The 14,107-nt window shown below is 43.2% G+C and overlaps 1 protein-coding gene across 28 annotated transcripts in view; it reads right to left on the bottom strand.

The window, feature by feature from the left end:
• The window catches only part of MSI2 (musashi RNA binding protein 2), a 600,705-nt gene that overhangs the window by 21,429 nt on the left and 565,169 nt on the right, over positions 1–14,107 (bottom strand). For 15 of the 28 annotated variants that reach the window (XM_061605200.1, XM_061605201.1, XM_061605202.1 and 12 more), the window contains one exon: positions 9,049–9,225. The exons of 11 other annotated variants lie outside the window; for them this stretch is intronic. In XM_061605200.1, coding sequence (XP_061461184.1) covers positions 9,049–9,225 — 177 coding nt within the window. Of the gene's footprint in view, positions 1–9,048; positions 9,226–13,193; positions 13,224–14,107 lie in introns of those variants that run through there. 2 more of the 28 variants (XM_061605226.1, XM_061605230.1) reach the window with 2 other exon arrangements.

Raw genomic sequence — 14,107 nt, 5'->3', positions numbered from 1 at the left:
TGTGCATTGGTTTTCTAACATGCAAAATTATATGCAAAATATACCTATAATAATGCCTATAAAACAAAAGTTGTCCTAATTTTTGGTGGAACCAGTAAAAAAAACCCTTATTGTCAGGACCAAGGAGCAAGACAGGAATGAGAAACATTTGGTGCGGATAAGCATAACATTGAGATTTTCAGAAAATTCCATCCCTAAAGATAATCTCATGGGTTGATATTTATGAATCCTATTTTTAATACTATTTTCTATGGATGGCCATTGCACAATGTGTTCTTTTCTTCCCCTTAATTTTCAGGCTGTCCATTATCTTTTGCAAATGAGCAATTTGAATGGTAACATCCTTACCATTCAGCTTGAGATGAAAACATGATCTCTGCACTTGAAAGCTCTGGAATAAGTCAATTCCATTTCGCGGTCATGAAGTTTTATAAAGTACGGGGCAAAACAATATTTTTGAAACAAGTAAAAACAAAAATGCACAAACAAAAAGTGATGGATTACTATTTTGGGCTCTTTTTAAATTGGAGTCATGCAGGTTGATGACTGCAATGGGAGGGGAAATATAGTGGTAAAAGCAGCTGCAATCTTCAGGTTTATTGGACAGTGGATCTAACCTTCCTGTCAAAGCCAGCCTGCAGCTGTCAAATGAGTCTCCAGTGAGAAACTAATAAAGTAGTAAAAGTCTGTTTCCCACCTTTCCCTTCAGAAGACAAAACTAGGCCACAACAGGAATGAGTGTGGGAAGCTCTGACGCCACATTGTGTGCCCATTAACCTAGATTACGCACAGAGGTCCAACAAGTTCACATTCAATTAGGAGCTAAAAATAATGATGCGGCTTGCAATCATGCACTTTATGTCACAAGCTCAGTCCTTCTGGCTGGTTAATAGAGAGAACAAGATGAATGCAAGTCAGCAATAATGCATTGTTCAAAAACATTTTTTTAAAAAAGAAGCCTCTCCAATTTAAAACACACCTCCTTGGGATTTCAGGGAAAGTGATGTATCCAAGCTATGGAAAACAACAGCATCATGTTGGCTGGGTCTCCAATGACCAATTGTGCTGCATTAGGTTGCCATAATTTAAGACAGAGGTGGAAAAAAATAGGAGTAAGAGGTTCAAAGAGATGGAAAAGTTTTAAGATGTAAGAGAAGAAACTGAAGGAACGTGGTTTATATTGAACCCAGAGAAAATATGATTTAGGGGAGGCATGGCAAATATTGGGGATGCCATGAGAGAAGCTAGTCCCAGAATCATTTAAGGCCATTTTCACACATTACATAGAGGCAAATCTGAGTCTGTTACTGAACACAGATGATCGCTGTACCTGAATAGTGTGTTTGCTGCACTTTCACATTACATTTTTAGTTGTACACCTAAGGAATGTAGCAGGTGCATTGGCCCTGAGAAATGGCAACAGATTTAGCATGCAGCAATATAAGATTCACCTGAGATTACCATCTTTTACATCAGAGGAAAAACAGTGACTGCTAATTTAATAGGTACATTTATTTAACCAAGAAAAAATGGAAATTTCCCTTACCAGGAATTTCTTTTTAAAGGTGCATGAGGATGATTCCCCCCTACTGGTCTTGACAGGCAGGGTCTCCTAAACCCTTTCGCCTCTCTCTTGGTAACCCTCCAGACTGAGCTATTGGAGGGGTCACTCCTGGACCCCCGCAACAAAGAACACCAGCTGACTTTGTCTGGACTGAAAGAGCTGTACCTCATACATTGCAAAGAACTGAGAATAGAGACATGGAAAAAACACAAAAAATGCCACAAGTGAGCACATGAGGGCACATACAAAATCTAAGTATCATGTAGAAATGCGAGGCACTGGCAGAAATCCTACATCCCCAACCCCACACTCCAGAAAGTAACTTCAGAGGATGAAGAAGTGAACAGAATGTTCTCCATCCTTGCTTTAAAATAGAAATTCACAGAAATGTAAATGTCCATTTTTGCCAGATAGGGATGGAGGACATACCTGCATAGGGGTATAGCACAGCAGTATTCACATTCCTCTGTAGGCTCAAAGGGAGGACCAGTTAGGGCCAAAAACAACCCAATTAAGGTTCCAGGTGGGAAACTTGTGCATCACTTGAGGTGAAACCAGAGCATTTATAAATAGGGTACACAGACAAGACTGGGTCTCCTAGGCTAGAAAGGGTGTTACTAAGAACAGATGCCAGACATTTTATAGTGGCGGCACTCAACCAAACCATCCTGCAGAAACTCTAACAGGTCCTGAACATTTCATGACAGAATCGATCTGAGCCTTGGTGCACCAGGTGAAGTTGTAGCATGCGCCCTATTAACGAAGGGACGATGAGAGGTAAACAATGCCTCAAGGGCCTTAACAGAAAACTCGATTTCCATCAACCAGAATCACTCAGCCTCCAAGCTGTTAAGTGGAAGACCTCTAGTTGAAGATTTAGCACTGGACCTGAACTGGAATCTGCCATAGCTCCCCCCGAGATATGTTTGCAAGTTCTGGGAACCAAGGTTGCTGGGGCCAAAACGGCTCTGACTTTAGGGATCAAATCCTCTGGAGAGTGCAGTGGATGAGGCTGAATGGGGGAAACACATACAGAAGTTGCTGTGGCCACTCTGTCTTGAAGACATCCGTGCCGAAAGTGAGAGGACTCTGTGTCTGAGAAATAAAAAGTTTCAGTTGAGTGTTCTCTGAACTTGTGAACAGATCCCGGTCCCGTGCTGAAAACCCTTGGATTTAGCTGCCATTGTGCCTCCTTGATGACCGACTCATCCAATTGGCCACAATATTGCTCGTCTAGTGAGATGTTTGGCTTTCAGGGAAGACTGGTGTTGCTTGACCCATAAGAACAAGGAGTCCGCTTTGGAGATAAAGGTCTGCCACTTGAGCTGCCAGTTGTTCACATATGCTTTGCTGACAAATCAGCACATGTGCACCCTTAATATCTGAAGCGATGGCCTTCAGAGCCAGTCAAATGGTTCTCAGTTTGAGCATGTTGATGCTGAGCTCCATTTCCTCCTCCAACCACGTCCCTTGGGCATATGTTGCCCAGCGTGGGCTCACCAACCAAAGAGGCTTGCAGCTGTAGTCAAAATGACTCTTTGAGGGTCCTCCAGGCTGACCCCCGTAGTCGGCCGATGAGGGACGAGCCACCACTTGACTTCTGATTTCAGATGAACAGACACCATCCACTCCCAAACTCTGCTTCTGAATACTATGGTCGTGAAAGGGCAGAAGTATCTGCTGAAGCACCCTTAAATGATACTAAGACCAGAGAACCATGTTGTATACTGAAACCATGAAGCCCTGAAGTCGCACCAAATTCATTAGGTCTGTTCTGTTCACCGAAATCACCTGTGTGAGTAACTAAGTTTTGCAACATGTTCTGGTGTCGGATTCATGCAAAACAGACACATGTACAGTTGGGCTCCCAGGTGTGTATTAAGGGCAGAGTGGAGGGAATCCTTAATTTCTGCAGAAATGAATCCCTTCACCCATAACATGAACTTAGGAAATTCTCAGTGATAAAGAAAAGAACCATGAGCCTCTGGGAGAAATGGAGTACTTAACCCTCCACTAATCAGATTGGGAGCAGGTGAAGACTACCCTGCAATTCTCCTGGAACTCCCTGAAATGGAGTTATTGGCATCTGACAGGTCACCCATGTGACTGTTGTCACGGCAGGAGCCCAACAAGGCAGCAGGAGAAGCCACCAGGCAAAAATAGCAGTGTCCCTGAACACCAGAGAAAAGCGCAGGAAACTGTACCAACATGCCATTCAGACCCCCTACAACAATACAGGAAAAACCACTGAACTTCTCTGTCTCCAATGATGACTGGATTACGGAGCAGGATGGGAGGAACCGGGTGGCGGCAACCCCGCTAAGCAGGAGAGGTGCAGCAAGCGTGGCTGTCACAGAGCAGTCAGGAGAGCTGTGGCAAAAAAATGGTGCCCCTGCCCAATCTAATGAAGGGGGGCAGTGCCAAGCTCGGTATCCGTCCAGCCGCCAAAAGTGGTCTCCTCACGCCCACCGAGACAAGCCCGCAAATGTTCCTTCTCTCCAAAACCTGCAGTCCGACAAAGGTTGAGGCGGGTAAGAAAAACACTGACTACACTCAGGAGAGGAGAGCGAAGGAAAAATGGATTGGAAGGGCTTGAGAAGGAGAAGGTGCGACCACTGGGGCAGTTGATTAGGGAAACACAGCACACGAGTACACAGAAATGAAAGCAATAGGGGGAAAGGAGGAAAACGGGGGGGATCACCAAAGCTAAAAGAGGCTGAGGAGAAAAAACTAGACAGGCAAGGTTGGTCTGGAAGGCAGGATGACTTCTCCCCCTGCAGAGGAGGTGAAAAGATCTGGAAGACCCTGCCTCCAAGACTGGCAAGGGGAGTCATCCTCATCTAGGAATGTCCTCCATCCCTTTTAGGGAGTACTAAAATGTGGTAATGAGACAACTGGTAACTGCAAGCTGTTTTTTTTTAAAATGTGTTTCATATCTCGCCTTTCTGTCAAGGAGCTGATATGTGACAAAACTCTGCTGTCTTGCCCCTCTATTTTACCTATCCTAGCACTGCATGCAATTCCCACCAAAGCCTGCAAATTTATGTTAAAGAGTAGAATGTCTGGAAGGAAGATGGAGTGCCAATTTCCCCCAATGATAGTCATCTTCCTACACACTAGGGGGTCCATCACCTTCCCCCTCAGGTCCCAAAAGGTTAACCCCGTTTCCTGCAGTACATGACTTGAACTTTAATTGGTCCAAGGGAGCCCCTCAAACCCACAGGCCCTTTAAAATGAAGCTGGGCCATGCAGTCCTGCCCAGAGTTTGCCCTTCATTACATCAAGGTCCATGACGTTGCTCACCAACCATCAGGAAAGCCTGCAACATTCAAGCGGCTGTACACCCAAAGAGACCGGGCTATTTTGTAAGTGGATAGCTTACGGTTAGGTAGTTAGCTGAGCTAAAGAGCTCTTTTTTTCAAGATTCTGCTTGCCCCCCTTGTCCTTCTCCTTTATCTTATCTTCTTAATAAATGTTACATAAATTGGACAGTCGGGTCTGTGTGCTTGGCGGCCAAACTCTCACGGTATTCGGGCACCCCATGTGTTGAGACCATTGGGGTCCATGCGCCAGTATATTTTAAAGGACCAGAGAGTAGTGGGATCTTGGGGGAGGTGAGCCAGTTCTTTTCCCCTTGGGAAAGGCTAAGGGAATGGGTGGCTATCTTGGGGGGCCCTACTTTATTGTTGAGTCTGAGAGCTCCAGACTTCCCTCCTGTCTGGGAGCTGTAGAGAGGGACATGGAGGGTGGTGGCAGTTTGGAACCAACTGGCAAGCTCTGCAGGGCAGGTAAGAGCAGTTGGGAAGGAAGGGCATAAGGCAGCTTTCTCTCTGTCCTCTCCCTTTTGTTACAACGATATTGTCCTGCTCCATTATTATCCTCACAACAACCCTGTAAGGTTGATTAGGCAGAGAGATAGTGATAACTGGCCTACAGTCGTTGTCCAACACTCTAACCACTGCACCATACTGGGTCTTGCTTTTTGTGAAAGCAAAAATGATCCCCAAAGAGATTCCATGGGAAGATGAGGTGAAAAGAAGTAACTCCCTTGTGGGCAATAGGTATTAGAGAGCTTGGTGGTAGGAGCTTTGGATGAGAAAAGGTGACTAAAAGGAAAGCTGTTGCCAAGGTGACTCACTCCATGTCCCCTCAGCTCCATAGCCATCAGTTGTCTGCTCTTTCTGCCCATTGGGTACATAATTACTCCAAGTCCTAATCCCTCCTTTTCTTTCCTCCTTCCTTCATTGTGCAGTATAAAATCTGACCAGGGAGGGAGAGGCATCCGATTTAAATTCTCCCTGCTTTCCCCTCCCGTGGATCTGGTATCCTTCACATTCAGCATCCTCATTCTATGTAGGTGTGACCTCCTGTAGTTTCCCACAATACAATCAAACTAGATAACATTTCCAAACGTTATTAGGGATAGAATTATTTCAGTATGTGTGTTAAAAGTTAACACATTTCTCCAAACTTACAGATTTTAAATATTATTTCATTAGCAATTAGAGTAGACCTTTTTGGTACTATAATGTGTAAGATAATGTGTGGGGTTTGTTTGTTTTTTAATCAGAAAAGTGGCTTTTTCCCAAAGGGTAAGATGGGTAAGTTGCAACTAAGGCTCCAATCCTAGCTCCCCTTACTTGGAAGGAAGCCCCATGGATCTCAATGGGACTTACCTTTAAGTATACATTCTAGGATTGCATACTGCAGCATAAATGTTGATCCTTGCAGGAATCAGTAAGCCACTCACACTTGGGTAGCTCTGCAAACTTTATTGGGAGTTTTTCAAAATAAGGATTTTACAAATGTTGAGGCTGGGGTCCAAAGAACTACTTCAGGAGCTCAGGCATTCCTAGTGGATCAGCACCAGACTCTCTCTACCCCAGCTCACTCGCTATAACAAAATGCTTTTGAAAACTCCCTCATGTTCAAATATAGCTTTCCATGTGCAAAGAGAGGTAAAGTCAGTGAGGAGGGGGAGGTTTGCATTTTGAGAAATCTACGTCTCTAGCCTTTTTATTGGTGGAGACACAAGGGAAAGCACATAAGCAGAATTCTACCCAATTGCTCACTACGCTGTAATGTGATTACATAGCTTTAAACATAAAAGGCCATCTGCATGTATGCTCTGCAATGATCCCTCATCCCCTTTGGGCCCCCTCACCATAACATTTCAAGCTGTGGACCTGGTTCAAAGCCCCCCTGAGTGCCCACAAACTAGTTACACCACAGATTTGGATCTTGGTCTGAGAGTTCCTACCAGCTAGTTTTAAACAATTGCATCTAAAACAGTTTTCTTTTAGCTCAGCCTTGGCACTGGTCAGTTTTTAGTTTATTATTGGCTAAATTAACATATGCAAACAAGAAACAGGGCTCTCTGTATTGTGGTGTCTTTTATCTCCCTACTGCATTTTTGGAAGCAAAGGCAAGGAGTCCAAATGGTGAGATCTTAAGGCACCCTTCCTCAGGCTGGTGCCCTCCAGATGTTTTGGACTACAGCTCCCATCAGCCCCAGCTATTATGGTTGTGCTGGCTGGGACTGGTGGGAGCTGTGGGGAAGGCTGCCTTGAGGTGAGCCCATAACGCAATTCTGCCAGTGGAGCTGACAAGGGAATGCTAAGGCTGGCTTATCAGGGACTTTGTCCTATGACTGGCTTGTTAACATAAAGCCTGCATGCAAATTAATCCAGTGCTAGACAAGAAAGGTCACTGCTGGAAGATAAGCTCTCTTTTGATAAAATGGGGAGGGATTCCCAGTCATAATTCATTATGACATGTACCTTAGCATATGGTGCATTATACTGAGGTGGATTCAGAAAGCGAGAGGGAAATTCTGGCTTCCTGCTTCAAGGCAAAAGCGCTTCAGCAATTTTACAAGACTGTCCAAAAATCGACCCAATGTGCAGGTATTTAGGCTAAATAGTTAGGTAGGATTTTTCCAGGGGAGGGGAGAGTTGATGACTGACTCAGTCTGGTGGTGAATTTTACATGAGAATACATTTAGAGACTATCACATTTCTATGAAGAACAATAAGACTTTCCTCCTCTCCTTTAAAAGCCAAGTATGAAATTTCACACCTGATGTAAACCAGCGTTTCATAGCCAGTGCTCACTTTACAAGGAGTGTACAAATTGCAAATCCGTGTTTGCCAAAGTCATCCTCTGTTTTGATTAATATTCAAAAACATCTTTAAAAATAGGTGCGAAGGGGTCCTAAGCAGACTCAGTTTCAAGACAGATATCACATAGTATCATAGATATGTTAAAAATATCCAAGTCATAAATACATGTATAGAATCCTTGCAGGAAATAATGGCCAGTTTTGAACACTAAGCTGTAGTTTAGTGCTACTTTTAAGGAGCCTCGGGCTTGTCTGGTCTCTCCTTCCCCTCTCCTCCTCTGTTATGGCCACGAAAAGCAGATCAAAAGCATTTTCAACTACCCGCAGTTTGTTGTTTCATCCAAGCCAAGAACTGCAATTAGTTTCAACAATGGTTTTATTCAAACAAGCCAAGACCAGAAAACACAGGTTGATCTTGGCCTGTTTGGACAAACCACAGATAAACCTAACCACAGTTTCCAGTTCAGATGAAATGATAAATTATAGCTCATCAAATCTCTAAAACAAATTTCTGTTTGGAAGCAAAATAAAAGATTCTCAGAAGGGCTCAGAGAGATTCTCTCTCTCTCACTCACACACACACACACACACCTTTTTCTTGCCCCCATCTCCTTTTGGCTTAGCATCCAATCCAATCTGGAGAACTCAAAAGCTTGCTCACTGTTTTGTGGCATTTTGGCTAGTCCTAATAAACGTATTGCCTGACTGTGGATTTTGTTTCAAAAAACAAAAACCCAACCATTTATCAATTAAATGTATATCCTGCCTCTCCATAGGCACACTCAAGACATTGTACCAGTGCACAGACATTTCTAAGTGTCAAAACACCTAGCCAGTAATAATTATCAAGAGAATATTTTCCTTATGCAGTCTGAAAACTTCCACATCAAAATGTATGGGGTACCCTGAAAAAGTCAACACCAATTATTTGGGTCCTCTAATTTGCCTTCTAAGAGTACAGCTAAATTTTCATCCACACCCCACTGAAGAGTAAAGCTATACTCTGAAATACACTTTCTAGTGAGTAAGCTCCATGTGGGACTCACTGCCAAGAAAATATAAGATTGCCTTGCCCATCTATCTGCTACTTCCCTCTTTGCTGTCATGCCTCTACAACAGACTTTCATTGACATTTTATCATGGATCAGACCCTGGAAGAAAACAGTGCCCTTCACAACTACAGCAAAGTCGATAAAAATTCTAGAGCTGAGTAAAAGGATGGAGTGAAGTTTGGGTTGCCAACTGTGAAGTGGCATTGCATGCAAACCTCTTTCTGTGCATCATTAAATATGTGATGCAAATATCATTTTTCTTTTCTTTTTTTCCTTTTTGTTTCCCCAAAGGAAAGAAATTCTATACAAACCTGGGCTTTTAAATTGATCCGGGCTGGGAAGGTGGTGGAGGGGGGAGTTACTCGCTGAAGCAGGGTGCTCGCTACGAAGCATCTGAGCCACCCGAGGCCCCATGGAACCATAGTCCGCATACGATAATGGAGCCCGTTGGTCACCGGGCGGAGAATAGAAACCGTAATCAGGGATCCCTGGAGATACAGTGACTCTATCATTGTGGATAGTGGATTGGTTCTTATCTTCAGTATTAAATTGAACTTTTTAAATAGTTACATATAATGGAAACTTAAGAGCAAAAAAAAATAGAATTCTGAGGAGCAAAATGGACCATGGTTTGATCAGACATGCTCCAGAGTCCTTACTCAAACTTGTAGGTACAGAGGAATTGAGCCTGGATTTTAAGATAAATTCACCATCTGATTTACTAGATGTTCTTTTCCGAAACAGGCACCACAACAGAAGTATGAGGGGGGAAACAGTGCCCCACTGATTAAAATAACAAGAAATACAATACATACTGAGAAGTGTAAAGAAAAGCCAAAGCAAGCTGACTGGAGCTAACCTTGCAAAGGCTACATGGGTTTATCCACATGAGCTTCCATTCCCCAAAAGTCATTAAAAAGCAAAGTAATCCCCAATCACCAGTGGTATGCAAAATGTATATAAATTGTGTGCGTGTGTGCATTTATATAATATAGGATGTATGTGTGCGTAAATATTCACACAAAAGTGTGTTCATACAGCAATGTGTGCACAGTGCACACAGAGGTTCTCAGCTTTATTGGGAAATATTCCCTTCCCTCACTTTATCTTACCTGGATTTTCCTGAAATAGTGGATCCTCCAAGACCCCCCCTTTTAGTTACGCATTGTGCAAGTATTGCAGTTTGTGTCATTTTCAAAAACCCCAACCACAAAAATTAAAATCCACAGGGCCCCAAATCAATCAAGGCTCACACCATTTGTAGATGTCAGGTGAGCCCTATTGCGTTGGTCTGGGTCCCAGAAAGAAGTAAAATAAGAAGAGTTGATTTCTATTAAAACTCCTCATAATCCCCAGACTGAGAATTCCTACAAGTAACAAATTAAGAGGTAAATATCACAAATGGTTGATCTACTCCATGTTTATCCTAGTTAGAAAGTCACCAGAATCTTGACCAAAATGGTGAGTAAACTTTGCAGTTTGTTGGGATTTGGGATGTTTAGCTTATTCTTGTTAAAAGGACAGCAATCTCAAATAGGTTGGTGTAAAAATATCTTTGCATACATTTTTAAAAAACCAAGCTATGCATTTATTCTCTCAAGCTGAGCAGATTGGAGATACATTTTAATATCTGTGGTAAACAAGAAGGAAAAAAGGTACAGGCTGATGCCAGCAAAGGATGCCCTCCTCCCCTGCATCAGGAAGTCTTGCACTCTTCCACATTCATAATTGCCTTCCAACTAAAGGCAAGAACAGGTCTGAACTTGCAAGAGAGAAAAGATGAAGTTAAATAAAACACAAAGATTTATTTCATTTTTTACATTCAACATCAACTGTATCACCAAAACAGATCACTCTGTTATGAAAACAGAGAGCCTCCAGATGGTGAATCCAGGAAAGAATTGAATGGGGGAAAATAAATAACTTGCAGGAAATTACTTTTCTGCTCCAACTTCCTTGAATCTCTACACATCAAGTTTTGTGGTAGTTTCTTTCTTATTCGATTGCAGCACAAAACACCTGTATTTCCATGCCAACTAATTCCCTTCAGTGCAGTCTTTTCTTCCTTGCAGGACTGACAAGCCCTAGTCTTCAACTGTTTCTTTCCCCAACCGCACTAGCCATTGGGAAGTGACCTCAAATCTGTTTGTAGGCCACTTTCTGCAGGATCATGCAGTAACCTGGGGAATTCCTGCCCTAGTGGATGTAAATAATTGGTCTCTATTGAGGGGCTGTCCACATCAGTGGCCTACTTTCACGGGCCTCCAGGGGACACTTAACAAATGGGTGTTCAGAATGATTGCAGCAGCATGTGCAAACCCTCCTTGATTAAGGGGACTTCTCAGAAGAACAGCTGTACAAATATAGCCTGAGATTCCGCTGTATCTTGTTAACTGTGCCTAGCCATGGACCATAGTGCTGGAAAGTGAACCAGACCCCACGAGCCACTGCCAGAGGCCAAAGCAAAACTTCAGGAGGACTCCAAAGGCTGGAACGCTCTCCGATTGAAAGGTCTCACTGACAACCACCTGTCAACACAGCACCCAGCCTCTCTTTCTCTCCCCTCTCTTGCCATAAGCAGCCACATGCAATTTGGCAGCCGTTTCCACCATCAGTGTTTATGATAATAACTGTGCGTGCTTGAAAGCAGCAGGAAATTTTCAATATAACTATCATTAAGACAAAACGCTTTAAATCAAAGCCATTACTGCTACTGAGAGTTAAAGCTCACAAAATTAGGCCACTTTTTATCTTTATGAAAAATTCATAGAACAAGCTGCCAAACATCATTTTCCTGCTCGAGAGAGTAAATGATATAATAATATTTAATGCTGCCGATACAGATGAAAGTGGAGGCAGAAGCTGCATGTAGTAATGTGTACATCAGGGAGACGCTGCCGAACAAGGAGCTCCGATGCTCAGTGCATGTAGTGCTAGGCAGACAAGCAAATGGGAAGCCAACTTTCATACTTCAGAAACCAGTGGCTGCTCTTTGTTGCCATTTAAGGTTGGTTGCTGCTGGAGGTCCATCACACAAAACTGGAGCTAACTTTGCCCCAAAGTGTGCTTCAGAACTATAAGGATGGAAGAACCCAACAACAACATTACCCGGTGATATTCTGTAGAGTGCACTGCCACAAATACGTTTTCCCAACTTCCCAAAGTGATCTGACAACTTAGCTCATCTATGAGCTACGAGTTCTAAAAAGAGGACAAGCTCAAGGGATGTATTTAAAACATTTATATCCTGCCTTTCCAAAAAGTTCAAGGAGCTAATGGGGGGGGGGAGTAAAAAAAGTTAGATTAAAAAATACAGTGAAGATGCAATAACAACTGAAATATTGTTACTGATAAGAAATACAGCAGCAAAAAATAGATAAAACCAGAAGAATAGCAGTCAAACAAAGTTCATTAAAATCAGTAACAACCAAAAGCCTTGTCTTAAAAGAAAGGTCCTCACACTGCAGGGAAGGAGCGAGGTGGATCTCTCTGGACAGGAAATTCTGGGTGCGCCACTGAAAAGGCAGCCATAAACGGTGGTTTTGGAGGGCCTCTGTTGATGATCTTAAACCCCAATCTTTGCTGGCCTATAAGCAGCAATATGGAGTAAATATCACTCGTGCAACACAGGAGCTCCTTGGAGGGACAGGTGAGATAAAATGCAATCAACAGAAAATAAACAGGAATAATCATCGTATGTTGCTGTGTGCATTAACTTGAACAAAATATGGGGAAAGGAGTCTACGAGTCAGGACTACTGTAAGTCAAATTCAGTTAGGCATGCAGAAATGTTTTCTCCTTGCTCTGAGATGAAACTGAACAATAAAGATGCTCTAGGATCTGGATGAACCAGCTCAGAGCACCCCTGCACTTTCTTGCTGCTGGTCTCCTTCAGCTTTGCAAGACCAGCAAAAACATATTCTCACATTTTCTTTTTGGAAGGTGGGGCAGCTAGTATATTTTCTTTAACATTCCTCGGGGGGGGAGTGCTGGAAGTTCAGGTCCTGAGCTACTGCAGTGGAGCAAAGAGAAGATCACAAAAGTATACTCCGCTACACAAGTGAGTGTCTATGAAAAGTATGCAATGCCTCCTGGGTGGTTAAGTGGAAAGACACCTAACACTCTGTTTCTCGAACTGGTCTTTCCTTCCCTCAGCTGCATTTACCACCTGTCATTGCAAGCAAAAACACAAAGGCCCTTTGGAACTGCCCTTCAGTTGGCTGCTTGTGTCTTTGGCTGTTTGAGGTTAGCTTCTCCCATTACTTAAAAGATGCATGTAGAATTATCTTGCATTCAGTTCTCTGAAGCAGAGTGGGCAGAGGGTAGACAGTGACCATTGGCCAAATTCTGGTTGTTGCCTGCTGGTTGCTTGGATTCTTCCAAAGAATGATAGATTGAGTGGAGCTTCATCTTACCCAGTAAGACTCTTCTAAGTTCTTAGGAGAGAGTTCACTGGATTGCTTAGCAAACATTAGCTATGCCTTATCTGGAAAGAAATGCAAGCATGCACACTCATTTTGTAAATTTTGCACATACTAGTCACCCATAGATAAAAAAAGAAGATGATCAGACTGGACCAGACCAAAGTCAGCTCATCCCAATGGAGAAGTATGTACCGATGCTGGTTTTCAGTGTGCTATATTCCTTTCATGCTCTCTAATGTAAAACGTACAGAGATGCTCATATAGCATCACATGCTTTACAAACACTAGAGGCAGCTGTATGGCCAGGCTTGTTACAAACTCTTTCCACCACTATCTGGAATTATCCAGTGTTGAATTAAATGCTGCTATGAGCTAAAAGTCACAACAGAGAAAAATCAGCAGACTAAGGAAAGCAGACTGCTGCACTAAGGGCAAGAGGTGGCCCCCTTCTGTCCCAAGACGGGCTCAGCCAGTTGGTATCCAGATGAGCGGAGAAGGGTCCTCACTTTTTCAATTTTACATTTTAAGAAAGGAGGCATATACATTAGGGGCCTTGGAGGTTACAATCTGTCCCTTCCTACTACTATAGGCTACTACAAGTTGCAGGGCAGGGGTGAGGATCCTTTGGCCTTCCAGATGTTGTGCTGGACTCTGTTGAGCCCCAGCCATGTTCATAGATTATAGGAGTTGTAGTCCAGTAACACTGGGGGCAAGGGCACATGTTCCCCATCCCTGCTATAGGACCACTGCAGGATACAAATCCTTAAATCTGCAGATCAATTCCTGAAAGCTAAAGTGGTCACTGGAATCATGAGAGACTTATGTTACAGAGGAGCTTTGATAAGCAAGCTTTCAAGAACTTTACCGAAGGTTTCCCTTATTGCAGACCCAGAAAGTATGTGCCATATTTTTTTCTTAACACCCACCGCGAATACTGGTCGCAAAC

The sequence above is a fragment of the Rhineura floridana genome, chromosome 21 (assembly GCF_030035675.1).
Source record: "Rhineura floridana isolate rRhiFlo1 chromosome 21, rRhiFlo1.hap2, whole genome shotgun sequence".
NCBI lineage: Eukaryota > Metazoa > Chordata > Lepidosauria > Squamata > Rhineuridae > Rhineura > Rhineura floridana.
Note: the sequence above shows the minus strand (reverse complement) of the source record. Positions and strands in the feature narration are given on the sequence as shown.